Source organism: Syngnathus acus, chromosome 10, assembly GCF_901709675.1.
Source record: "Syngnathus acus chromosome 10, fSynAcu1.2, whole genome shotgun sequence".
Lineage (NCBI taxonomy): Eukaryota > Metazoa > Chordata > Actinopteri > Syngnathiformes > Syngnathidae > Syngnathus > Syngnathus acus.
The window spans coordinates 14087653-14114813 of NC_051095.1; the positions used below are offsets into that span (position 1 = coordinate 14087653).

General features: G+C 38.8%; 1 protein-coding gene across 7 annotated transcripts in view; it reads left to right on the forward strand.

The window, feature by feature from the left end:
• diaph2 (diaphanous-related formin 2) overlaps positions 1–27161 on the forward strand; it is a 323623-nt gene that overhangs the window by 13732 nt on the left and 282730 nt on the right. For 4 of the 7 annotated variants that reach the window (XM_037261470.1, XM_037261469.1, XM_037261468.1 and 1 more), the window contains exons 3-6: positions 6272–6304; positions 7572–7748; positions 13542–13646; positions 19040–19060. In XM_037261470.1, the coding sequence (XP_037117365.1) occupies positions 6272–6304; positions 7572–7748; positions 13542–13646; positions 19040–19060 (336 nt within the window). The remainder of the gene's footprint in view (positions 1–6271; positions 6305–7571; positions 7749–13541; positions 13647–19039; positions 19061–27161) is intronic. The other 3 variants (XM_037261473.1, XM_037261472.1, XM_037261471.1) reach the window with 2 other exon arrangements.

Here is a 27161-nt window from a genome sequence, read left to right on the forward strand (position 1 = left end):
AGAAAGGGTATAAAAATGAGTGGGGCAGCTGGCCATAGTAAGAAGTATCACTTTCATAGGGAATGGGAGTAGGACTTTTTTTTCACGATGACATATAAAATTATATATTTTTTTTTAGTGGGTAGATCTTTGTGACTTGGTCATTTCAAAAGTAGCTCGCGAGCTCAAAAGGTTTGCCCACCCCTGTATTAGGCGGACCTACTAATCACTGCTTCACCAAGCCAACTACCTTACTGAGAATTACTTCAAATTTTGGACTGGTACACATGAAAAAAAGTAGCCTATTTTTAAAATTGGTGGTGTTTTGTATATGCATCTAGACTGAAAAACTGACTTACACTGGTAAGCTTTTGTTTAGTACGATTCCAATAATTTCAGTAATGTTTTGCTGCCATTTTGCCACATGTATAAATGTCAGTTAAAAGTCTCAGCACAGCATTTATATGGTGTCTTTCAGTGGTCACTAAAACACTACATAACTGCCTGTTATGGGCAAGATTTAAGTGAAATTTGTGGCAAGAATGTTGGAAAAACATGCAGTTGTATGTTAAATTGTCAACAATGGTACATGAGTGAAACCCATGTCATGATCAAGAAAAGTTTGTGTTTTTGAACAGTGCAATTCTTGTATCCAATGGCATTATCACATATTCACACAGACTACGCATATTTATGCACTTTTACTCACACACAGTCTGAAAAAGCGATATCGCTGCATAGGTAAGGAAAAAGTGACTGAATTGTCCTAGAATGGAAAAATAAACTTGTCTTTAAACACGCTGTGAGCTCCTGTCAAGAGCCATCCAGGAAAAGTGATTTTCCTCTTGAATAGAACACAATCGGGATTATATTATGTCCTGTTTCATCTTTAATTGAGTCTTTGTTTCTCCATCTATTGGTTCAAAAAGGCCACATGCACGCACGCACGCACACACACACACACACACACACACACACACACACACACACACACACACACACACACACACACACACACACACACACACACACACACACACACATACACATAATACAACCAACGCTCAAAATTTGATTGCCTCGAAAAGCACTTTTTTTTTTCATGCGCTAATAAGCAATAACTCAAAAACGAATGCAGGTTTTGTTGAATAAACCTCCTCACTGGGTTCCCGAAGGCAGCAATTGAATACAGTATAAAAAATATGTGGCTTGATTAAGTTTGACAAAGATTTGTTCAGACGGTGTGTAATTGGTTTGGGATTTGGTGCCCTCTGAATGCCTGAAATGCCAAAATGTGAGCAATGTTATTGGCAAATGGCAACAATGTAGATGGAGGTCTTGTTTTTGCACAGAAATAAATGTTAAATAAAATATGATTTTTTTTTTATATTTATTTTTCCCCAGGGTGAGGATCTGCCGGTAGAGGGAGACCAAGCCATTGTATTAAGTTGCCACAAACTATTGGCAGTTATCCCCCGTGTTATTATTAGAAGTCATTAAAGTTAAAGCTAATTTGTTTCTAAACTCGTATAAGAGGCGTTGCGGCCACCAACTTTATCGCGATCGTTCCGGTGGGTGACTTAAAATGACATCATACAGATGGTCCAGTTAAATTGGTTGAGAATAACAGTTATTGCTTTCGCTAAATGATGTGTAATGTTGCCAATCTCAAACATAAATGGTTTGTTTTTACATGTGCATGTTACAGATACATAAGAAATGCATCACTTTAGTCTTTCTTGTACCACCAGAAGTAAGCAAAAAAGAACATAATATGACTTACTGGGATTTTTATTGATTGTATGCATACTTTGGCGCATGTCCCTAGACCAACTTTCAATAAGATTTCATTTAGGGGAGACCTAGAATTCATTTTTCTCATTTCCTTAAAAGGCATGATGTTGGTTTCTGCTAAACATTTATTATGATGAAAAAGTTTACTTTATTAATTGAGGGTACCCTGAGGACATGTAAGCTTGATTGTTAAATTACGTTGTTGCAATGTTGCCAAGATAATGGGGCAAGGAAAGGCCCTCAAGTCAAGGCAATCTGCCAACCAGTGGTTTGATTGTTGTTAAATAGATTAGAAAATGCTCAAGTGCGCCATTTAAATATTAGCCTGTTTCACACAGTATTGTAGTGCTATTGCATGCCGGGGGTTAATGACACATAAACGCTCTGATTTAGCAACGGCAGTAGTTGTTGCCCATGCCACCTTTACCGAGAAGAACCCATGCTGGGCGGACGCCATTTTCGAAATCTGATTTGAAGAACTTTCACAACTTTGAATGAGTCAATTACATGCAACAGAAAGTCAAAACAAGTGCTCGCACTTTGTGTTTGGCTTGTTGCTATTTCATTTTCATCCCATTGACAGAGTGTTTCAAACTGTTGTCAGCTGTCAAAACAAATCTAGAGGACAATTTAACAGATTTGCTATCCCGATGATAACATGTTTTTAACACTGTTGCAGTAACAAAAGAAAGGCCTTCACATTGTGAAATTGTAATTCAAATTCTGATAAGAGCAACATGACATTACTGAAAAATGGCAGTCTTGTTAGAATCACCACTTTAAGCTGAGTATAACGCACAAAGAATTTTGAAAATCAGGTGATAGATTTTGGAGAAAATGATTTTTTGTGTTGGACAAAATATCTCACCTATAGAAATCTTGTCTAAAACACACCTTCAAAGTAGATTCAAATTGTCAGACAAGTTTCAATTACATTCATTTCATCAAATGCCCAGCACAGTCCCCCATGTTCTCCTGACCGAACAACCATTCACAACACGCATGAAGAAAGGCACTGTGTGGATGTGCGATTCAAGATTTGAGTGATTGTTCAGTTGTCGCCGCAAGCGACAGTTGACGGAGGAGCACTGAGGGAGGTCCAAGTTCGAGCCAATCTGTTTGCTCGCCCCGGCACTACTAATTTCCTGATTGCAGTGGAAGAGAAATCCACGACTCTAGGCGACCTTTATGGCCATTAGCGGCACACATCGCTCTATTCATTAGCAGCTCACAACCCCGTGCCTCGGCTCACACGGCACTGCAAGCTACTGCCGTCTTAAAAATGTCTTTGGCAGACTTTATGGTGTTTGGGAACATCCCTTTGGTTATTTTGAATGTTCCCCTTTTAGGAGCAACTATTGCCTTCTAAAACTAGTTTTGCCATATTTATAACTAACGTCGCAGTCTAATCTCTGAAATTAAAAGTACCAACCTTTGGTATGTTTGTATTTAGGATTTGGTTTTAATTATTCTTTAATAAAACCAAAATTGCAAATCTACTACTACCCATGATAATAGGTACTCATGCATATTCACCCTATGATAATAGGTGTGACATCTTGTGTTTTGAAAGTGCAAGCGGGCGAATAGCTGAGATGGTTCCTTTTAACACTAGTATCATAAAGACATAAGTAAGGAGCTAGATAGTAAAATAAAACAAACAACACCTTTTGATCTTGTGTCGTGGTCGCAGTAAAAGTGTGCCTTGAGGGGCTTTTAAATTAGATGTTGCACTGACTTGTCATCGCACCACATGGAATTTTGGCTCGATAGCAAACATTAGCATCACATGTTGTCAGAGATGCTACAGTATATGTGCTTTCAGTATAATTTCTTCTACAACTCATTTGGGCAGCAAACAAGTTTGTCGTGAATACCGTTTTTTTCCATGTATAATGCGCCCCCATGTATAATACGCACCCTAAAAATGGCATGTCAATGCTGGAAAAAAAAGCCTGTACCCATGTATAATACGCACCCAAATTTTGACTTTTTTTTTTTTTTAAGTCCCAATGATCGTCACACACGCATCTGGGTGTGGTGAAATTTGTCCTCTGCATTTGACCCATCCCCGTGTGATTTTGATCCATCCCCTGGGGGAGAGGGGAGCAGTGAGCAGCAGCGGCGCCGCGCTCGGGAATCATTTGGTGATCTAAACCCCCAATTCCAACCCTTAATGCTGAGTACCAAGCAGGGAGGCAATGGGTCCCATTTTTATAGTCTTTGGTATGGTCTTAACTAGGCTGGATGTATTTTTTTTGTTGCCGTTGATTTCTCCGACTGCCCATAAAGGCACCACCGCGATCAGTTAGGTTAAAATGAAAAGAGAGGAAAGTGACGTGCGGACATGTGAAAAAGGCGGCTCTGTATGGGAGAGAAGTTGAAGAGGAATAAAAACACCCTTGGAAACCAAAACTTGCCCCTCGTCATGACTCGGAGCCGCAACAAATGTTTCGGATTTGTGTAGGGTACATTGTGACAGCAAACGAGCAGGTGATCGAGCAAGCGTCTGATACGAGAGCATTGCGTTCGTATGGAGCGTGTTTGAAGTGAACAGCAGAGACGAAAGGAACAAGGCAAAGTGTTGTGAAATAAAATATTACCTGTAATACGTATTTTGTTATTTGCTGATTGTATGTATTAAACTATCACATTCATTGTCAGTCAAGAAGAGAAGAGGACTATTCGCATCGGATCCATAGTGCGCATGCGCAGTGATACTGCCTCCGTATGACGTCCAGTCCGCGATGGAGATTAAAAAACAAACAATATTTGACAATAACACAGGTTTCTGTTCCTGTCTTTGGTAATGTCCCCCTGTCTTTTTGTTCCACGTCTTTGTCGGTCAGTCCTGTTGTTGGTTTTGTTAGAGTTATGTTAGTTTACCAAGTCTGTGTTTTGAGTTCCTCCAATGAACCCTGGTTCAAGCTGCACTTGGTCGCCCTCTTCCTTTCCACACTCCATCCGTGACAAGATTTTCTTCAAAAATTGTTGTACCATGATTTTCTTCAAAAAAAAAAAAAAAGAAAAAAGAAAAAATTAAAAAAAAATTGTACCCATGTATAATGCGCACCCCGGATTTTAGGACAATAAATTAGTTAAATTTTGCGCATTATACATGGGAAATAACGGTACTCGCATTCTCTGCTATTTACTCTTATGCATCTCCACAGCATGATTTTTGGATGCAAGTGGGTGTTTGATGTTGTCAATGTCAAATATATCAACTTCTTGTCGACAAGATTGACAAAAATAACATGAACACAAAAGCTGTGGGGCTATGGCATTATAAATGTCCATTTTATCAATCATTTCGATTTTCCTTGGTGGTGGGTATTCTTAGTTCAGGTGTGCATGCCAGGAAATGTGTGCTCTTCAATTTTGAAACAAGTTTTGTTCATGCCATGCACGTGCAAGGTTTTCTTTTCAGGTATCATATACAGGTTCATCTTAATAAATTAAAATGAAAAGGTCATTTCTTTCACTTAACAGTGCAGTACAAGGCTTGATTTTTCTTTTTTTTTTGCAGAGCAGTTTGCAAATCAACAACTTCATTGGAGGAGCAAATTTGTGGAGCAATTTGTCTTTGAAGTAGGGGTTTTATTAACCCCCTACTATTCTTGTTTTGTGTGTTTTGCACTTTTCTGATTTAAGTAAGATTTAAGTAAATTAAAAAATGCTTTTTACGCACTTAATCAACAGTTTTAATTTGTTAAATTCGTATTGTGTATAACAGTAAACGTTATTGTCTTTTCTAGAAGCAAGGCTTGATTTTAAAAAGCTCGGCTGTAGAATAATTTTATAAAATAAAATTTATTACAATGTAATTGTAAATTCTTTGTTAATTTTCTCTATGTAGAGATACAAAATCATCTATCACTATTCCTTAATAGCAGTGACTCTGACTTCTGACTGAAGCGCCTCTGTGCAGTCAGTGACAAATTGACACTTGACAATTAGTAATTGATAGTCATGTGCGCTTCTGTCAAATGAACATAACGGGTCCCAATACACGTCACTATTTTTGATGGTGGGCGATGGATGTTTGAGTCTCTTTTGCTATTCAATATGTAAAAATGAGGCGCAAAATATTAATTTTGATGCGAAAACAGCCATGCGAAGCCTCTTATTTTGACCCTTGCTGTATATGGTCAATTTGGGAATTTTGTTACTGTAAGCTATAATCATCAAAATTAAAAACAATAAATACTTTGGTGTTTGTCTTGAATGTTTTCCATTGCAGTTTATTGAGATACACCTGTAGATGATGGAAACAAACTTATCAGGTCTTTGTTTTATTACTATCTTTGTTTTGGGGCTCACCTCCATCTCTGTTGGGATTCTTTCATAAGAATGAGACATGATGCAGGGGAGACATGTACATAAAAAAAACTGGTGAATAAAATCCCACATCAATGTGGATGTGGGATTTTATTCACCAGTTCTGTGGCCATTTCCTGTCATTTACATTGTGCCCTCCCTCCCTCCCTTCCAACAGAACATACACATAAAAACATTGGCTGATGATATGGTAAGGTGCTGGGTTTTACTTTGGCATGTTCCTTTTTGGGTTTTATTCTGCTTGATATTTATCTATTATCAGGGCTGCATGAGATGTGACTGAACTGAAGTAAGCAGATGGATCAAACATACATCAGAGGCATCCAAGAAAATGTTTTCTAATTTCAGATTTTCTGCTAAAATATGTCACTTGTCTTCTTGTTTCAGCCAGCGTGACAGCTTCTAGTTTGTTCGATCCATTTGAAAATATTTCAGTAACTGAACATCATGCATGGCAATATTACCTTTGTCTGTTTATGTATGTAAATTTATTGTGTTGTTTGATTTCAGTGGAAACCCCCCCCCCCTCAAATTACCGGGCAGTAACTCATGATGACAAAGTGAAATTATCTATATATTTTTTAAATTTTAAATTTAATGTGTTCATCACTTTTTTCCATATAAGAAGGTAGTATGTGTTAGAAAATGTGACATTAGAAAGGAGGTCAGAACTGTGCTGACATAGTCCAATAGGGTGAAAATAAAAATATGGAAAAAAAGGATACATTTGTCATTTTTTTATTAAATACAAAAATAACTATGCATTAATTTTTTTATTTATTAAGCTATTGTAACTTTGTGGTGTCAGCATCTAACACTGAACTTTATACTATGGTTCTGAGATGACAGTTTTATGGGAGTAGGTTTTTTTACACATAAATTAATAAAATGAAGGCGATAGCGGCTGATAGTCATGTTTGCTGCCATCGTAAAAGCTGTAAATGTCCAAAACCATACTTTCACTTTGCCAACTTTGTTACTGGTTCCAAATTAATAATTACAATTGAACAACACATTAAAAGGGAATTAAATGGCTACCTTCCAAACCAAACGGGTATGTCCATTAATTCAGCATGATCTCTCTCTTTCATTTCATACTAATCCTAACAATTATTGCATGTGGGGATCATGTTTTTTTTTTTTCTTTGTTCACACTATGCACTATGGAGATTAATAAATAGTGCCTGTCATGATTGTTGTTGATGTCATGAAAGTTAGCTGAGTTTTTTTTAACAACTTTGGGTACGGTGGTAAGTAAAGTCTCTGAGGTTCATACAGTATTTGATCTTCTGTGTAATGGTCTGGCTATCGTGCCTGATATTTGTTTAGGTTACAAAATGTTTTGAATTTGTTTTTACATCCAACATGAATGTTGCTAATCTTATTATTTTATATGGATTGACGGCCCTGTTGTAATATTATTGGAGAGATGTCTGATATGTCATGTTTTCTTGCAGCGCGATCGCATTACCAGTTTCCGAAAGACAGGAACGAAGAAGGAGAAGCCGCTCATACAGCACCCCACGGACCCCCTCTCCATCCACACCGAACTGCCCATCCCTCAGCCCCTTTTCGACGACCGTTCAAAGAACCTCTCAGAAAAGGAGATCATTGACCTCTTTGAGAAGATGATGGTAAGTTTGGAGTGTTTAGTTGTGTTCTGTTGTGTCCCTCCACACACTGGAATCATATTTGATGCTGTCCTTTAGTCCATGCAAGTAGACCTTCAGTACAGTTTGAATCATAATGCCACTCAAGATCTGTTTGGTCTAGTGCACAGGTGTCAAACTCAAGGCCCGTGGGCAGATACGGCCCGCCACATCATTTTATGTGGTCCGCGAAGACAAATTGTGCATCAAATTCGTGTCATTACTAGAATTGCAGATTGTCTTCACTTTTAATATCTTTTGTTTTTAAATATTTGACCAGTTTTTACTCGTCTGATTTGAAAACGAGTTATTTGTCCGTTTCTTTTGTAGCTTTTACTGTATATAATATACCGTAATTTTCGGACTATAAGTCGCGGTTTTTTTTCATAGTTTGGGTGGGGGGGCGACTTATACTCAGGAGCGATTTATATACATATATATGGGGTTTTTTCACTTTTTTGGGCATTTTATGGCTGGTGCGACTTATACTCCGGTGCGACTTATAGTCCGAAAATTACGGTACCTCATATTATACATTTATTTGGGTTGACAGTCATATAGCCTTAGTTTATTTAGCCTTAGTTTTATTTAGGGTTAGTTTTTACCTCTCTCTGTCTGTCTGCCTGTCTGTCTGTCGCTTGCTCTCTCGCTCTCTTTCACAGCTATAACATTCCTGTTAACTCATAATTATCTTAGACACATTTGCTTTCACACAATGCATCTTCTTTACCCAGAATAGACTTAATTTGTGTTTAGGATTTGAATACATTTGCACATGTCAGTTTTTGTTTTCTGGGGAAAGTGATTCATTTTCCACTCTCCTGTGGGGTCAAAGAAAGACTCTCTAACTACAGCTTCATCCCATAAGTTGTGGTCTGGATAATACCTAAGTGTGTTTTGTGTATGCCTTTTTGTTCCTTCTCAGACAATGGCCTTTAATGCCAGGCACGACACTACACCATCAGTGATTCTAGTTTTTAATCAGGCTCTGGCGTGAGTGTTTTCTTGCCTGGTTGCTCATCCCTGTCACGCAGTTGTCTTCTCAGTGACAATGTTTGTGCGTTTAAGGGTGGAGCAACGTTAAACCCGAGCTTATATTTGCTCGCTGACAGATGACACAGAAAGCAGGTTTGAGCATGGTTTGACATTTGACTGGCATTGACAATCCCAAGCAAAAATGTTCAATGACAGTAATGAATTTAAATCCAAGTGGGGTATTCATTTATGTACTATTCAAGCCTTCACTCTTGGCTCTCAGACTTCAGTGGAACCTTTGGATTCTAATTTGGCAATTTGACCACAATTAATGAATAAAATATGCTTGTAAAGTCACACAAAACATACAGCACAGTAAATAGTGTCACATTAGAGTTCAAGATCTTTTATTTTTTATACAGCAGTTTTTAGAATGTCGACTCACAAAATGCTTGACAATGTTTAAATAGTCATACATATAAAAAATGCAGAATCACAATCAAAACCTTTTTGGAATTCATATTTTTAAAGACTTGAGCAAATCTCCCGAGTTTCCCATAGATCTGAAAAACCAAACAAGTCCAGTGAGACCTCTGTGAATCTCGTAAGGCTTTAGTGAAATTTGTGATACTTCACACATCTTCAGAGGCCTCCGCAGATCGCATGAGACATCCGCATGTATCATGAAAACATTACAAACTTCTGAGACTTGTTCAATTGTTGAGACTTCCACAACTCTTGAGACATCCTCAAATCAAATACGGTAAGATTTCCGCTATTCGTGACAAATGTTTACTTCATGAGCATCTAAACATCATCAGTCTTTGTTTTACCATTTTTGTCCTTTTTTATTTTATTTTTTTGTGACGCAACCACAGACATCCAAGATTGGAGTTTGGCCTCAGACGTGTTGGCTGCTCAGTGGAATGTGTCTTAATAAGAGCAATAACGCAAGATTGGAAAGTACACCATTTGATGCAGACGCTTAACTACGTGCCTGGCTCACGTTTAGACATTTTGCTTTCTTGCCTTGTTTTTACACATGCCTGTTTATAATGACCCTATATAAATTGTTATTATTTCATACATTATTGTTTTCAACTGGACAAATACTGTAGTTTCTAAATCATGCCGGAAATGGATGATTGTTGAAGCTCAAAGGTTGCACCGTGTCAACCTTTGTACAAACCCATCCCTTTTATGGTCACCCAAACGTCTAATTGATTTGGCATCCGTCTTTTACAGCCTTTCTGTTATTGTTTGTTTCGCCATGCTGCAGCCTTAAGTAGCCCAGCAGGCCTCAACGTGGAGTGCCATATTAGTTAGACCCCCCTCTGTACACTAATGACCTGGAGAAAGCGAAAATATTTTTGACTTTGGGGAAAGTGTATTGCCTCTCACATCATGTGATCTTAAATAGCACACAGCCTAAGCTAAGGCTGATTGCTGACAGGTCATGGAGGAGTTCTGAATGAAAAGCCGAAAATAGAGGAGCTACGAGAAAGGTTTCTGTGTGAGGTGAAATGATCCTTTGATAGCAGAAATATAAGAGATCCAGGGGAGTCTGAGATGCGTTTAGACATCATCCATCACTGCTTTCAAAAGGTTGTCGTATGTGTCAAAACTCTGTTTTTTTTCTGTGACGAACATAGCGGAAAGCCCTTCATCAATATGCACAACGTTAAATCCGCTGAACTTCTCAGTAAACGGCATCTCACTGAGCTTGCATGTCACAACCGCGGCTGACACCAGTCCAAGATGTTTAGGGTTAGCAGTCACAAATTGTGGAACAATCAGCCAGAGATCACCTTCACACAAAACGTTGCGTTCCAGTGTTGAGATTCCAATGTAAACTAGTTGAGTGTCTTTTTAGACCACAGTGAACCCCAGTTGACACAGTTGACGTATTAAAACCCACTTTCATCATTGGTTCGAGCCTGTATTGGCCATAACGGGATCATAAAAAGCAGTGGTAGGTAAGGAGGAGCTCATCTCCCCATTGACATGCCTTTTATCAAAACCCGCTGCACGCGGGCTCTTTAAAGTGCTGATGGGGGCCATTAGGTGTGCTTTCATTATTATTACTTAGACATTTTCACTTGTCTATCGCATTTAAAACCTCACAGCGTACAATGTCTCTTTTATTGAAGTATTGAAGGACAGTTTTTTTCTTCTTAACAGGATCTACTGCCTGTTAGGTGTTGCATGTATTGTTTCTGGGGACGAAGAAGGCCAGTAAAAAAAAAAGATTGTCTGGCCAGATGGAGGTTTTATGTGGCGATCCATGCACTTTGTTAGAAGGAACACTCCCAGTTAATAAGATCCGAGGTGATCCCACTGCAGTGATACTCCGTAGGAGTTTTTAACAACAAGCTACTGGAGAGTGCCTGTATGAAAACCCGTATAGTCATTGATCAGACTTGCAGGTTTAAGGGAGAAATGATTGATTTGTGGCCGCTGAAAATGCCGTTTTTAGGTTCTTTGAACAAAGTACAATCCCAAATAAAATGGAGACCCTACTTAACTGGCTGATATTTAATCCCTCTCAATTTTGAATTACATTAATTGCACTAATTAAAGTTGCAAAATATTTATTAAATTCATCAGCAAATGTTTATCAAGTAAATTATATTAAGTGAACTCAATATACTTACGCAGACTATTTCGTGCATTTGCCTAAACCTTTATTGTGGGTGCTCTTGTCTATAGTGTGGACATTAGTTATTTCAGTCTGAAGATTTAATCATTAGGTTTTGTCTTGAGTGTAATTTATTTCGTTTTGGTGGTGGTTTTTACTCGGATATATTTTGTGTTCATGAAGTTAAAAATGTAATATTGACCGATATCGCAGCTGTAAAATAGTTAAGAGATAAAATACAATACGGAAATGTTGAATGTCAAAACAAGAAGCTTTTACACCCAGAAACAACCTGCCAAACTCAAAGCTTTTTCTAAACTTCCATTTATTATGTAAGATTGTCTCATTCTTCATTAATAAAGCGAAACATAAAGAGATTTAGTTAATTGCCGTCTGTGTTGGATCCGATCACCCAAAGCAGTGTGCATGGTTTTCTTCACTTAGCAGTAGAGGGCAGCAAGGCTCTGCTAATGCGCCACGGATTTGCTGGGGGAGCTTGAATGAATGTTTTTATTCTTCCCGCTGATACGAAGACATCCATTTTTGAGAGAGAGTGCTTCTTTCAAACATCCCCTTCCACTCTAATCACCATGTCATTCTGTAGCTATTAGTCCTCTGCTCGGCCTTTGCTCCATCCGCTGATGCCTTTCACATGAAAGAGGTCTTTTGTGACGCAGTATGAAAGAAGCAAAAAGATACCCTCACTATTGCACACTCACTGCCGATCAAGGCTTATTCAATTTGATTGGTTTGTCCTTTTTTCCCTTGAGTTTGTACATTTGATATAGCCTTGCAACATTCATTTATTCAAGGACTAATTAATACTGCCATTTTGTCCTCTCTTCTCGCTCTACCTATGGGCTCCAACAAAGAAAAAAATACGAGAAATGAAAGTATTCACCATGATCTGATTCAAAAGTGCAAGCTGCAATGAAAGCTGTATGTGACATTGATGCTTACCTTTTTAACATTTTAACCAGTGCGAATGTTGAACTCTCCAAGGTAAAAGCAGAGTTGACATTTTTGAACTGATCAGAAGTGTCATAAAAGTTTATGTGGCGGTTAATCTCTTTGTTGATTAAAATAAGATGGTAACATAAAATGAGTACTTACCCATCATTTTTGCGAAAGACTACATTAGATTTGAGTTGCCGCTTTTGAGGGCTACATGCAACTCATTTTACAGCGCACATTCGTGAGCTATTGCTTGCCTCCTTTACATATGACCTAGAAAAGTTACATGGCTTACCGTGACAATCCCACTCTACATTAAAACCAAACTTTAAAATGCTTTCATGCTATAAAAAACTTTATAACAGTCGATAGAAAGGAAAAGTGAGTGGTGTCATTATGCATCACTTCAGTTGTCCTGCCTCGGTTTTATTTTAGAACTAAAATGCCTTGTGTATCAGGCTAGATCGAGTGAAATATGTGGCAAGACAAAGCATTAAGTCAAAAGATCAGTCATGACTAGGTGCTGAAAAAAGGTGTCTAAAATGTATTTTATTTAAGTGAATGTTCAAGAAAAGGTTGTGTTTTATGGTTTTACATAAAATTTTGTTTAAACTACTAATCTGTCTACCAGCCCTGAGTTTCTGGGTTTGAATACCAGCTCCGTCCTGCGTGGCATTTGCATGTTCTCCTAGTGCTTCTATGGGCTTACTCTGGCCTTTTCCTGCATACCGTGAACAAGGATTTAGGTTTCAATCATCCAGAGGTGTGAATATCAGTGTGAATGATTGATTGTATATAGTCCCCTTCCAAACGTATTGGAAAGACAAGGTCAGTTCATTTGTTTTTGTTGTATACTGAAAGGCATTTGGGTTTCAGATCAAAAGAGTATTATGAAATTAAAGTTCAGAAGTCTTGCTTTTATTTGATGGTTTTTACATTTTGATATATAAAACAACTCTGTACAGAACACTTTTCGAAGGGTAGGCTTCATCTCCATCTTCACCTGCGATTAGAAAATGGATCGATGGATTAGCTCAGATTAACTGTCAGTAATTATTTCATTCTTTGCCTATATAGTGCTGAAGCCAATACGTCAGGGAAGACTCTTTGTCGACGTACTCATTAAAGATGACTCTTTTAATCTGTTAATAAATTGTCTTCGACATTTCGTGAAATGTCACTCACTGTCTTCCTATTCATCTGCTGTCTAGGAGGACATGAATCTGAATGAAGAGCGAAAGGCGCCTCTACGCGGGAAGGACTTGAGCACCAAACGGGAGATGGTAGTTCAATACATCTCTGCCACTGCCAAATCTGTAAGTCAAGTCAAGTTAATTTGTTTTCCTTACAAAGTGAAGTGTGCTTACCCAATGGCAGGAGTTGTTGTGCTCAAGTGTGGTGATGTGTCCTTGTGAATCTCCAGAATGAGTTCAAGCTTGATTTCTTTGCTTTTGCAGTATGGCTTCCTTACACTTCTGTTGTCTCGCACTTTCCACCCTTCACAACTGTAAATATTCTGATTGCCATCTGATTTACTGTATACCCCCCACCCACCCCTCCCATCGTTTTGTTCCCATCATGCTGCAACCACCATCACTGGGTAATAGTAGGCACTTACTCACTCACTCAATGCTTGGTGGATGGTCAGTGCTTATCTCAACGTTTGCTTGCATGCAAGATTTGGGTTTTTTGGGTTGTCGTATGCCTACATGGAAGTTTATAGGTGGCACGTTCACCTATCGTTTTGTAAAAGAGTGCAATTGGAGTTTGCACTAAAAAAACATCAAAAACTGTACCCAAGCAATTGGTGGCAATTGTAGCTTGCACGTAAAACATAACAAAATCGAAGCGTTGTTCCATTTACTTGTACAGTATTTATGTTTATTTCATACTTAAACTGTACTTTATGTAGCATTTTACAGAATGGTCATAGGCGCAGAACTTTTTGTTTTATGGCTGAGTCGACAGCTGACCAGATATGATCAGCTAGTCAGATATGATGTTAACTATCAATTTGGATCTTTAATAGCTGATTTAAAAACATGTAGTAATAATGGTGATGATGATGATTTTGTACTTCATTACATTGCTTTTGCCTTTAATCATTGCTGTGGCCCAACTAGGAGCCCGGTGTGTCCACTCAAGACCAATAAATGAGGTGTGATAAGATGATGAGAGCTCAACGAGATGTCTCCTTTCTCAAGAGGAAATTAAAAAAAAATACAGTACCGCATTTGCCTTTGTTCGTAGCAAAATTACAAGATTAAAAGAAAACTAATGAAAAACCCCAAACTAAAATTGAAAGAACATTTCCATTAACAAAATAAAATATGAATAAAAATGCTTTTCAAAAGATAAAAACTACGATAATTCCCAGAATATATACTGCTATTTTTACCCCCACGCTTTGAACCCTGTGACTTTAACCGTAATGCGGTTAATTCATGGGCATTCAAGAGATTCATACCGCCAATGAATTTATGGATAGTCTCATCTAATCCAATTAAATTTTCAAATATGTCACAGGATCCAATGAAACCGTCTGAGGTCTACCTCATACCAAACTTTCATCTGGCCCCTTTTTAGAGCCTCTGACACATGGGCATTAATGCATTAACCTGGTTAGCACATAGCACTCTGTTGTTCACCAAAACAGCAGCAACTGTCGGAGCAGTTAACTAGTCTCTCAATTTAGTATATGCAGTCTTACTGCATCTTGAGTAAGATCTTAATTTGCATGAAGATGACTTAGCTTAACTCTTAAGGTTCGACACAAGATGTTTGCCCCAAAATACACGAATCCTTGTTTATGACTATTTTATAGTCTGCCTCTCCCTGCTTTGTAAAAGTTTTATTATTGTTTAATATTTTTCCAAGTCTCACTTATCTGCAGTTGAATATATAAACAGCCACAACCACTATTAGTACAAGACTTGTTTTGCAATATATATAAAAAAAAAATCTTAGCGGCTCTTCAACACTCATCTACGATTATTTTTATAATCCCTTAGCTAGCTTCCCAAACCTGCAAAGCATCATCATTTATTTGCCTCCTCATTGTTATGGTAATTAAACGGCATTATTGATAATGATGATTTTTTTTCCGAGATGATTGAATTCCTCACTGGGCCCATTATGCTTTTGTGAGCAATGATATTTTATTCAAATGACTAACATAATGTGTGTAGTCAATAGGCAATAGAACAAAACGTCATGTCTCTCAGCACCTCGCTATTACTTTCATTAGACGGGAAGAAGAGGGGATGGTTGAATGTCAGTGTTGACATACGTATCATTGAGTGCCACGGGGGAGTAGCCTCCGGCAATGGAAAGTGTAGCCTTTGTTGAAGTGCAAGTTACTACTCCCTTTCATGGCAGTGGTGGAACAACTTTAGTTTTGGTGAAGCTAGTTTAAAAAATTAAAGCTTGCGATAATTGTTTAAGTTGACTTGACATGCATTTTTTAAAATTATAGCTATGGTATGAATAAAATAAAAAAGCATCTCGCCACATCAAGAAAACCCTTTTATGTAATAATAATATTAACAATTATATAGTATTAAAAATAAGTTTGGACAAAGATTCTTGATTATGTAAATCAGCCTCTTGCTTTTGTCCATATGTGGTTACCTCTAGCTTCTAAAACCAAAATGATAAATGAAACGATTCTAATAAAATCAATCACATGATCTGTTGAAAATACAGTTTGATGGCAGTAATGTTTTAAAACTTATGACAACAAATCATCTCAGTTAGGCATTTTGGGGCAAATATTGCTTCTGGAAATGTATACCAAATGATCAATGCAGGACTGATGGTTTGTTGGTTCGCTGTGGCGCTTGGTGTTTTTATTTGCCTGCTGAGATTGCAACTTGGGTTTGGGCCTTTCAAGCTTTGCATTTTCCTCTAAATTGTTGATGGTTTTTCAAAGTCTGGATTGAGTCTGCCTCTTTTTATATTGCTGTAACTAAAGAGCCATATAATATTTTCCCAATGTCAATTTTCAACTTTTATTTATATTGCCCTGGCATCGATTTGGCGTCAAATAAGCACCCAGAGAATACAGAGTCAAAATGCATAGAGGGGGAGGTTTACATCTGTCTAGAGATAGAAAAGTAATGCAGATTTTCTCAGTTTTCTGCATACAAATCTAACCCTGTATAAAATGTCCAGTATAGCATTGAGTTTGCGTCCATGAACGTGGTCTGAAGCATTATCCAATGTGGAGAATGACAGATTAATTTGTTCAACCAAATAAAAATATCTTTTAAAGTAGAGGCAATATTTATTCCTTTCGGCTCCATCTCATGAATGGCCACATCTTTATCACCAAGCAAAATTGAGAAACACTCCTCACTTCTCTGCAGGAGTCTTGCAAATAGCATCCACCAACCTAAAGGAATTGCTTTTTCCATGGGAGAGTTTGCACACTGACCCATTTGAATATGAGCGGTGTTTCCACAGAAAGGAATCTTGCTCTGCTTTGCAGCAGCGTGTCGTACGGGCGTCCTTGACCATCAGCTTTGCATGAGCACGTTGTCTTTCACCTGCTTTCATTATCTCCCGCTTTTTTTCATGTTCAGCCATCCGTTAAGCTGCCACATTTCCAGTAACTCTGTTAACTCCTTTCAATGAGATTGTGTTTGAGACTAATTTCATGTTTGATTCAAACTCTGCTGCTCCGCAGATGCTTGAGGTGCATGATGGGAGGGTCAGACAAAATACATTGGGCGAATGAATGTCTCCATTCCGTCTTGTTTTTTCTTGTGCTTTCTGACAATGCCAGTCTCCTAAAGAGCTCAGTTTAGCAAGAACAAATTTTCAGACAAAATACATTGGTCGAATGAATGTCTCCTACATTCATATCGCATTTGTGACATCATCAAATATTCACCAGCATTTCAGAATTATTCGACCTTAGAAGTTCCACTTCAAAACCAATCCATCCTTGGTGCACATAAATAAATACACATTGGACTCTACTCTTCACGTTCCTCCTTCACAGTTGTGTATGCAGTCTCAAGACTATCTGTCGGATTATAGAGGCTTCTTTCATACTATTTTCTGTATATTTCTTTGTGGCATCAACTGTGGAAAAGGTGGTGATCTACATATAGTATGTTGAGTCAGCATGAAACATTCCTGCCGTGCTAAGTCTCATGCTGGAGAACGGTGGGTACAAAGACCGATTAAAAACCACTGTGTCACACACCAGGTGGCAGATCTTGTAAAATCGACTTTGCAGCATCTGAAAAGTCTTGGGAGGTGGCAGGAACCGTCTCACCAAAAGACATGCGAAATAAGATTAGAAAAGACGCGAGCAAGAGAAAAATGAAAAGGGCAAAAGAACGGTACAAAGACGAAGGTAAAAGGCGCAGGGTGTTCCTTGATATGTCATCAATATGTGTTTCCTCAGATGCAATTAAGAGAAGCTCTTCATTGGAAGAGATTTCATATGGAAAATAAATGGCAAATGGCAGGCAGTCAAGCGGCTCATTTGGTGTTTCTGTGTCTAGCTTTGCTTGTTACAACTAAAAACAGATTTTACGTATAGGGCTGATTAGCTCCTTTTTCAAGATTGCTTTTTCTTTTTCTCGGTTCCACGAAGAATTACGATTCTAAGATAAGATGTTGGACACCAAATGTGTTGCGTGAATGGCACACTGATGTTACAAAATAGTAATAGTAAATATACTTTCAATGGGGACACTGCATGACGCTCTGCTGTGCTTTGTTGAATACAGAATAAAATCTTTATTAAAGAGACTGCATAGGACTCCAGATTTTCAAAGAATGCACACTTGATGTCGCTGGCATAGCCATGACAATAAGAGACTATAGTCACGATTGGCATGAGCCACTGATGCGTCCCTGAACTCAAGAATAAAGGGATTTGCCCGTATTGAGAGACATTTATGGTACTAGATAATCATTTGTTCTTGGGTCGTGTGATCAATGATGCTATGATTAGCTCATACGGTAGATGGCACTATGCTGGTGTGAATTAATTAATTTTGCTTTTCATTTGGCAGCTACCTGACCGGAGTGAAGAACATATGGCTTAAGATACCTAATGTTTGTTGTGTACCAATTCTCTCAAGTCATGACAGTAATGTAGTGGCATACATTTTGTATATTTAACTTCCAAATTCTGGGTAGAACTTGTTGCCTGGTGACTGCATCCTCCGGAGAGTTCCAACGCTCAAGTTTAATACCCAGTGCCAAACACTAATGAAGCCTGATTGATGTTAGGCCACAAGCACACTCCACCCCTCATTTCAGTTAATGGATCTCTACATTTGAACAGATCAGCTAAAAAAGACGACTTCATCATTTCCACAGTTGTTGCCATGTAATTACTATACAGTCATTCTAAGGAATAAATTAGCAACAGGGAGGAGAAGCTGAAAAGGTTTGCATGCTGCATTTTTTTTTTCCACCCACCTGTTTTATTAACACCTGAAACATCTGGAAATTTATAGCTGCAAAACAGACATTTTCCTCTGTATGTGCTTCTAATTCCAAAAAGTGTTCTCTTGTCAAATGTTATATATAAAAGTAAGTCTGAGCTGTATTGTGTTTGATGGACAATTTGTAATATCACACAAGTTAACGCTCATGCCTCCACGTGTAATTGTCTGGCCTACTTATGATTGTGCTGTTTGTGTCTTTTTGCACATTAACCTTCTCCGCTGATTGCTGCATGCAGATAACTGGGAGCAAAGTGGCGGTAAGTAGTCCATTATTTATATTTGGTTTCTGTATGCATATATGTTTTTGCACCATGCAAAATTATTATTATCAAAGAAAAAATGAATCCCGCACACATTTAAGTTATCACATCATGTTACTGAGTGTCACTTGAATTCCTTCAAAAAAGAATTTTGAAAAAATTCATCAACTTTCCATCCCAAGCATACAGACACACAAACATAGCAAGATTGATTACAGTTGTCATTAATTCTGTCAAAGTATTTGTGGCTTTCCTTGTATATACACAGTACACGTTCTTGTGTATGCTCTTGCTTTTGTTGTCGATTGAATTGTTTGTTAATTCTCCACCTGAGCTATAGATACATACTCATGCACTTGGCTGCCGTTTTGACATATCGCTTTGGTTAGCTTGAGGAACTTTTTGTTTTAGTGCTTTTAGAAAGAAAACCACAAACATCAATAGCATGTTTAGTAGTGTATTCTTGTGACATTTCATTGGCCTTTCTTAGTGGTCTGAAACATTTACTGCTTAACAGAATTGCATACAAGGCAAAGCTGCGCATGGTCCGCGGCCTTTGCTCTATCCATGCGTTCAGACAAAACTCCCCTTTTGAGCCACTTCACATGGACATTTTTTCATCGATTGCAGTTTCTTTTTCCTTTGTCCAACTGTTCTTTTGTGTTTATTTATTGCGTGAAGGAAAAGTGGGGTCTTGGCTTCTCTTGTATTGACGTGGGCGAAGTTTTTCCCCGTTCAACGGCAATGGCCACATTGTGTTCAGTAAATGGAATATGACATAATCACCCCAGCTTGTAACCAGACTACTTGTTGGAAATGGATGGATCGACTTTAAAGTTTCTACAGACAGTGTCAGATGAGGACATCTTGACTATAATTAAGGTAGACAGATGTACTTCTGAGAAGATAGATAGATAGATAGATAGATAGATAGATAGATAGATAGATAGATAGATAGATAGATAGGGTTTATATATATATACACACACACACACACACACACATACACACACATATACATATATAAATTAAAATTTAAATTCCCTTGCAAAGAAAATCACAAAAACAGTTGGCAAACATCTGACGAAATGGTTCAAATCTTAAATATAGTTTATACGTATATATGATTTGATCCATTTCGTCAGACGTTTGCAAACTGTTTTTGTGATTTTTTTTTTTGCAAGGGAATTTTGAACATGTTCAAACTATATTTAAAATGTTGAACATGTTCAAAATTCCCTCACAACCACAAAAATATGGAATACTGGAGGCAAACGTGTGACTAAAGTTTTGCGAACATTTGTGACTTGTGATAAAAGCTTTATCCGGAATTGTATCGGGATGCAAAGGAACAGCATGTCAGTATTACAGCTAACGCACTCAGCAATTGATTGCGCAGGTGACAAATGTTGAAGCCTCGCCAGAATGCTCTTGTTAAAACTCCGAGTTGTCATACTATAATAGGCCCAGAAGAGCAGGAGGAAGCTGAGAGTGTTTAGCCTGGTTAGCTGGTGGTTGGTCACAGTTAACTCCCTGCTTTGCTGGCAGATTCCCATTTTCACGCTGTCAGCGTGTGTCATTGGGATAGAGCGCTCTCACTTGTGCTGCAGGGAGAGAGCTGGCTGGGATTGTCAGTAGGGAACGTGCAACTGTAACTCCTCTGTCTCAGGCATGAAATTTCTCTGACATTCTCTGCTCTCCCGCTAGAGAATGAGCTAGGAATAGAGAACGGTGTAAATTGGATCTAATCCAGTTTGACCGGCGTGCAAATGCGCAACATTTCTAAGTCTGAAATGTGCTTTCCACCTCAAGATTGAGCGACGGATGAACGAACATACCTGCTCATCTTTGACAACAGGTCTGCAGGTGTTCATACCAGATGCCTTTGCTTCTGCACAACATCACGGCTACCTGCTGACCATTTTTATGCCGTTATAGCATTAGTCCCTGCAATGATTGCCCTGATTTACGTCACAAGTCAAGGGCCATCTTGTAACAGTCCATCAGACTCCTGGGGTGCTAGTGCGGAAGCAGACTTCCCCCTCTGTGCACTCCCATCGACAGGCTCATATGGTACGCTGCTGAGATGAGATGAATGCCGCACAATCGACATGGAGGATGAGAAAATGAAGGCTTTGCTATTCGTTGAGAAGCAACTGCATCCAACGGCGAGACGGTGTTCAATAAGATGGAGCCCTTTGCCCGATGGGCATGTTGGACAGTGTAAGCTGGCAAACAAATCTGTACAATCCTAATGTTTATTTTCTTTCAATACGCACATTCTCTGTATCGTAGTACAGTCCTTTTTGTTGACAGAATACAACTTGCCCATATAGAATGAAATATAATCCAGAAATGGTTGTTTGTTTGTTGCAAGTAAATATATTCGGGATAGCAGAGATGGGACCAAGTCACACATGTGCAAATCTCAAGTAAGTCTCAAGTCTTAACCTTCAAGTCTCAAGTAAGTCCCAAGTCATTTTTTTCTTGGGCAAGTCAAGTCAAGTCAAGTCCTTAAATAGGTCAAGTCAAGTCCAAGTCAAGTCCTTAAATAGGTCAAGTCCAAGTCAAGTCACCTTATTATTGCAATTTTACCCGCAGAATCTGATTTTAGGAGTGAAAAGACAAGATATCAGTAACTTTAAGTAACCATCATTGTCCAATGTGTCTAACCTGTTTAAAAAATATGACAATAATTTGGATTTGCACTGTAATTACTGATATTCAGTAAAATACATCATGGAATCAAACAAAAAAGAAATTACCTCATACAATGATTTATTGACGGCTCAATCCAAACAAATGAACGTCTGCCGAAGGTGATGACTCGCGGTACCGCTCCCGCTGACATGTTTGCGCATGTCTGATATAAAGGGGCGTGATTCTCCAATAAACACGTTCGGTAGGTAGAGAGGGCACGACTGATTGATTGACAGGGTAGTGAGCCAATCATGACAACGCCATTCTCAGCCTGCGCTCCTACCGTGTTATCGATATTATTTTTTTAAATGTATGATTCATTTTATATTCAAACTGAAAACATAAACTAAATAACACTGAAGTCATTCAAGTCATCGTGTCTCAAGTCAAGTCAAGTCCCGAGTCTTTAACTTCCAAGTCGAGTCTCAGGTTTTTTCATTTTTTGTCAAGTCAAGTCACAAGTTATCAAAACAGTGACTCGAGTCGACTCGAGTCCAAGTCACAGTGACTCAAGTCCCCATCTCTGCGGGATAGTGTGAAGGAGTTCTAGCCTGCAGTTATTCCCGATGGAATCTAGGGAGATGAATGAAAAAAAAGTTATGTATAATTGAGGGGAAATGGATATTTGGCTCCCTCTTACCTCCATTCAAATGCTTGTTCATGAGCCAAGTGAGTTTATGAAGGACCTATGAAGAAATATGGCAATATAAAAAGTTTTTTGTTTTGTTTTAGGAAAGCTATTAAACGGGTTGCTGAGGGTTGTTCAGATTTGATGTCCTTAGTTCTTTGTAAGAGCTTCAATGACAAATTAATCATTTGTATGGCTCTGCATGGCCCGTACCAGTGCGCCACATCAATTCTATTTTAATCAAAGATCAAGGAAATATGTTTTGGAAGGGTATGAAATACTCCCTTTGGTTAAAAGCACACTTTAGTTGATCTAATAGTACAAAAAAACGTCTGAGTTTAACAGGGTGAGGGTTAGGGGCAGACTGTTGCTGAAATGCAGGTAAAGAAATGTGGAAACAGTTAGTTAGCCTCCCTCTTTGTTTACACTATGACCCAAACTGAGTTTCTAAACACAGTTGGCTCAATTCAGATTTTTGCTTCCAAGAGGTCCAATCGGACATAAAGAGAGAAAAAAACCAGCGTTGTGCCTCAGAAGGAGTGGGACATTTGGATGGCATCTCAGGGCATTGCAAAAAGAGTACAAATAGCCACGATTAGGTGAATAGTTGGATTTTATAGATAGGTGAATTGCTTAGCATGAAATGTACTGTTGAGATTCACCAGGATTTTATGTCCTGTTTCCGTTCTGTCCTTCCCCTGGACCTGTCTGTCTTTTTGGAATAGATCTTTCCAAACGTACTGTAGGGACAATTGCCGCTTTTCCATCAGTTGAACTGCCTCTCTTGATGTTGAGGGGAGCATAAAAAGCTGAAGTGGTCACAGCACACCGGCTTTGGATTGAACTACGTCGCTGTCAATGCTTTAGATTCTGTTTATGCTTGTGTGTATGTGTGTGTGTGTGCACCCAGCCTAATGACTGTGTGTGTGAGTGTGACTCATTTGTTTTTCCTCCGTGCAGGTCCAACAGATGTGCCCGTTACATCTTGGCTTCAGCTATTGCAGGAGAGAGAGCGTTTGATAGAGTGGCCTATGAAAACGGGGGATACGAAAAATGTGATTCCCAGCACAGCCTTATATATGAATTTGATGTGTTTTTGACATATCACGGACGGTTGGTTGTGAATAGCGGTTATGCTCTCAGTTGTATATCTCTCTCCCAGTTCTGTTACACACTCGGCGCGTCTGTCGACATGCAGCCCAGCAGGAGGGTGCTGCGGGGCCGCATTAGGCTCCATAAAGTTTATAGCATATTTTTACAGCCCGCCTCTCTGTATGCACCCGCCATCACATCCCATCGCATCTGCTTTAACTGTTCACGCAACTGTGAAATTCTGTGTATCCCCACGTTTTACGGTTGACGGCTCCTCTCAAATTCTTTATTTGCCTCTTTAGCTTTTTGATATCACCCGCGGCATCTGTGTATATTTAATACATTATTTACTGCGCTTGATCAAGTTCGAGTTCGTCCTGATGAAATGCGTCCTACTATGTCAAGATTTACACAGACTATGCGGGCAGTGAGTGGTCTTGATGGGTCACACTTGTGTCTGTAGCTTTGCCAAACGCTTGGCAAAGAGCTTTTTCTTCTGACATGGGGTCGCACTGTGCCACGGCATAATGCTTAGACCCTGCCGTTTTTTGTAGCTGCAAATGTAGGGAAAGTGAGATATTGTATCGTCTGTACTTTCAAAGTTTTCTCATGAACGGACACAAAAAAAACCCAGACAGTACTCAATCAACAACCAGTTTCCCTTTATTATTCAAGACTTGATTGATGGTGTATTCACGTGTCTTTGCAACTGATTCAGTTCCTGGTTCGTGCACAGTCAAGGCAGATGTTTGCAAATGTCTTATTTTGGTTAAACACAAAAGATAATCATTTTCAGAGAATAATTACTGCTAACAGGCAGAGGACATGGGCAACTTTAAGCCAAGCAGTGATTCTAAACAACTATTAAAATAGTTGTCAATTCCATATTCAGTTGATCAATGAATTTTGACAGCTCTATTTTAATTACAACTTTTTATTCAGTGTTAGGAGTGATGGAACGTTCGATGTCCCATGCCAAAACCAGCGTTCACATTGTCTCGAAACACCGGCATGATCTATCTGGAATGCACTAAGACAAACAAACCCCTCAGATATTTTATCTCACTCAACGCAGACTTTATGCATGATTCAGTTAATTGGAAATCCAATTTGTTATGCACAGCAGCCCACTTGCGTTTGTTTCACCACCGCCACAGTCCAACTAATTATTGTCTAGTGTTAAAAAAGGTCAGTACCATTCTTTGCTGGTCACGCATGATCATGGTCTGTCCTTCGCCAGCTGCTATTGCAGTACTGAAGGCCAACACTTGGTGGCACTACATGACCAGTAAATTGACCACCGGGCTCACAAAGGCTGAAAGCCAGTTGCTATGGAATTGACCTAATGGGTTTCTCCTTCCCTAGCACAAGAGCGTCTGTGCTGCTCAGCCTGTACATTTATTTCCATCCTTTAAAGGGGAGAATAACTGTAAAATGGCTCAATTGCATTCAGAATCATTCAGATTGGTCTGATCAATATTGTCTTCTTGTGGCTGTCGACCAAAATGGGAAGCTTAAAGAAGAGATTAATCATGGTTCTTCTGTCATTTTTACAGCATTGCTGGACAGACAGCCTCTTCTGGGTCCACTTGATATTTTCCTCGGAATGCACAAAGCAAGCGCTTGTTTGCCTTACCTGCTATCGACACAACCTGTCGTATTGACCGCCCCTTTATGCAGTCATACTTGAATTATTTATTAGACTGACCTACAAAAATAAATAGACATAATCCCTTGCTAACGGGGCATCCGTTATGCTCAAATAATGAGAGCATTGGCACGAGTCGCTCTGGTCCTTACTGTATGCTTACCACAAATTCAACTTTGCATTATTTACACATTACATCAATATGGAAGCTCTGTAAATGCAGGTCCTTCAATTTGACCTAACTTCTTACTTGTCTCCCCGAACTTTTCTGGAAACGATGCCAATCTACATGCAAGACCTCTGAGGTGGAAATGTCAACTCCTGTGAAATTTTGGCATATCTTAGTTTCTCATCAAACCTAATCAAACTTACTTTGTGCGAGCTTTGGCCCATTGATCTGCCGGTGCCTCACCATGAGAAGTGGACTTAATGAAGGAGCCACTCAGAAAGTGGGTGCGGGCCACATGGGGGCTGCAGGCCACCAGTTGCCATCACTGCTGTGGAATAACAACAAAATAATTGCACGCACATCAGCATGTCAGGTGCATTCGTGTGAAAAAGACTCACTCAAAAGGTTTTATTCCCCTAAGATTTAATATTATTTCAAGCCACTGTAATCTTTTATGAACAGTTTGAACATATATAATGCTTAAATGCAGGAAAAAAACATGATTATTTTAAAATGGCTTACATGCAGAAGTTATGAAAAATCTGTAACAACAGTTCTAATGCTAATTTATTGAACTTAAAAGTTAAATACAATGGAACATTACTGAACAAGTGCACTGTACTGCATTCCAACAGTGTTGAATGCACTGTAAAGTTATTCACAATAAAAAAAAAAGGGTGCACACACTTTGAGAATCACTCATCTGTTGGAAAAATGATATACAAAGTGAAACAAATTAGCAATGCAACTCCGAGGGCCCTCTTTATTAATTGATGATTTTATTTGGGTGGCCACTGTATTTAACTGGATTGCGAGAGTGGGCTGAAGTGCATCTGAAGGGTTATGTTGTGGCGCTATATCTGTGAGTGGTCAAACTACCACCTTTCTTTTTAAGAATGTCGACAATTACAGGATATTGCAGAGGCTGATTTGATGGCAGATCTATAGTGTTCCAAATGGTGATGCCCTTGATGATAGCCAGAGACGCAGCATGCCAGGTGACATCCAATCATGTCGAGATGGCCGACCTGTCTCTTTATGTTCCTAGTGTTCTTGAGAGCTGTTGTCGTTAATGCTGATTGGATGACAGACACGCACGGTATCCTTGAATCAAACACATTTGGTCATTGGTTGAGGTCAAATACAAAATAAATAAATTAAATAGAATATTAATACAGTGGAACTTCACTCACATTTTGGCTATCACAAATTCACCTCTTTGCTGATTTTTTTTTTTTTTTTAATCTGTCCACTGTGTTTGTGCAAGAACCCGCCAATTTGTGATTTTTCTGTAACCCTCCAAAACTTAAATTTGTTTTTGGTCACAAAAATATTGTCTTCAGCTACATATGATTTTCTTGTATTGTAGCATCTCCTTCATTGACGAAATATGTTACAAATGAGTTATTTGGTGGAGGCAGCCATTGGCTCTTCCGATCACAAATCTAGCGTGCATGGTAAGGCCAGCAACCAGGCATGACTGAATCAGGCACCAGCTACAATGTGCTTGCTTTTTAAATGCTTGTCATGCCAAGCAGTAACAGCAGGAACGAGTCAGTTTTGAGAAGAAAAACAAAACTAAAAAAAATTAAAAATTATGACGTCGATTACTGAATTAGTCTGAATTAGCCGGTTGTCTGCTTTGGCTCATGGTAGTTATGCAAAACTCGGACTAAACACAACATCAAAACCAGAAGATGCCGTTACAACAGCTCACATTGACACACCATGGTTCCAACACTTTTGGTTCAGTATATAGTAAACCGCTAACTGTTGTAAAGCTAATTGAGTATTCATTGTGTGCAATTTGTGCATGCTTAGCTGTAAGATGTTTAGTGTGCTGTCTTTTTCAGGGTACAGC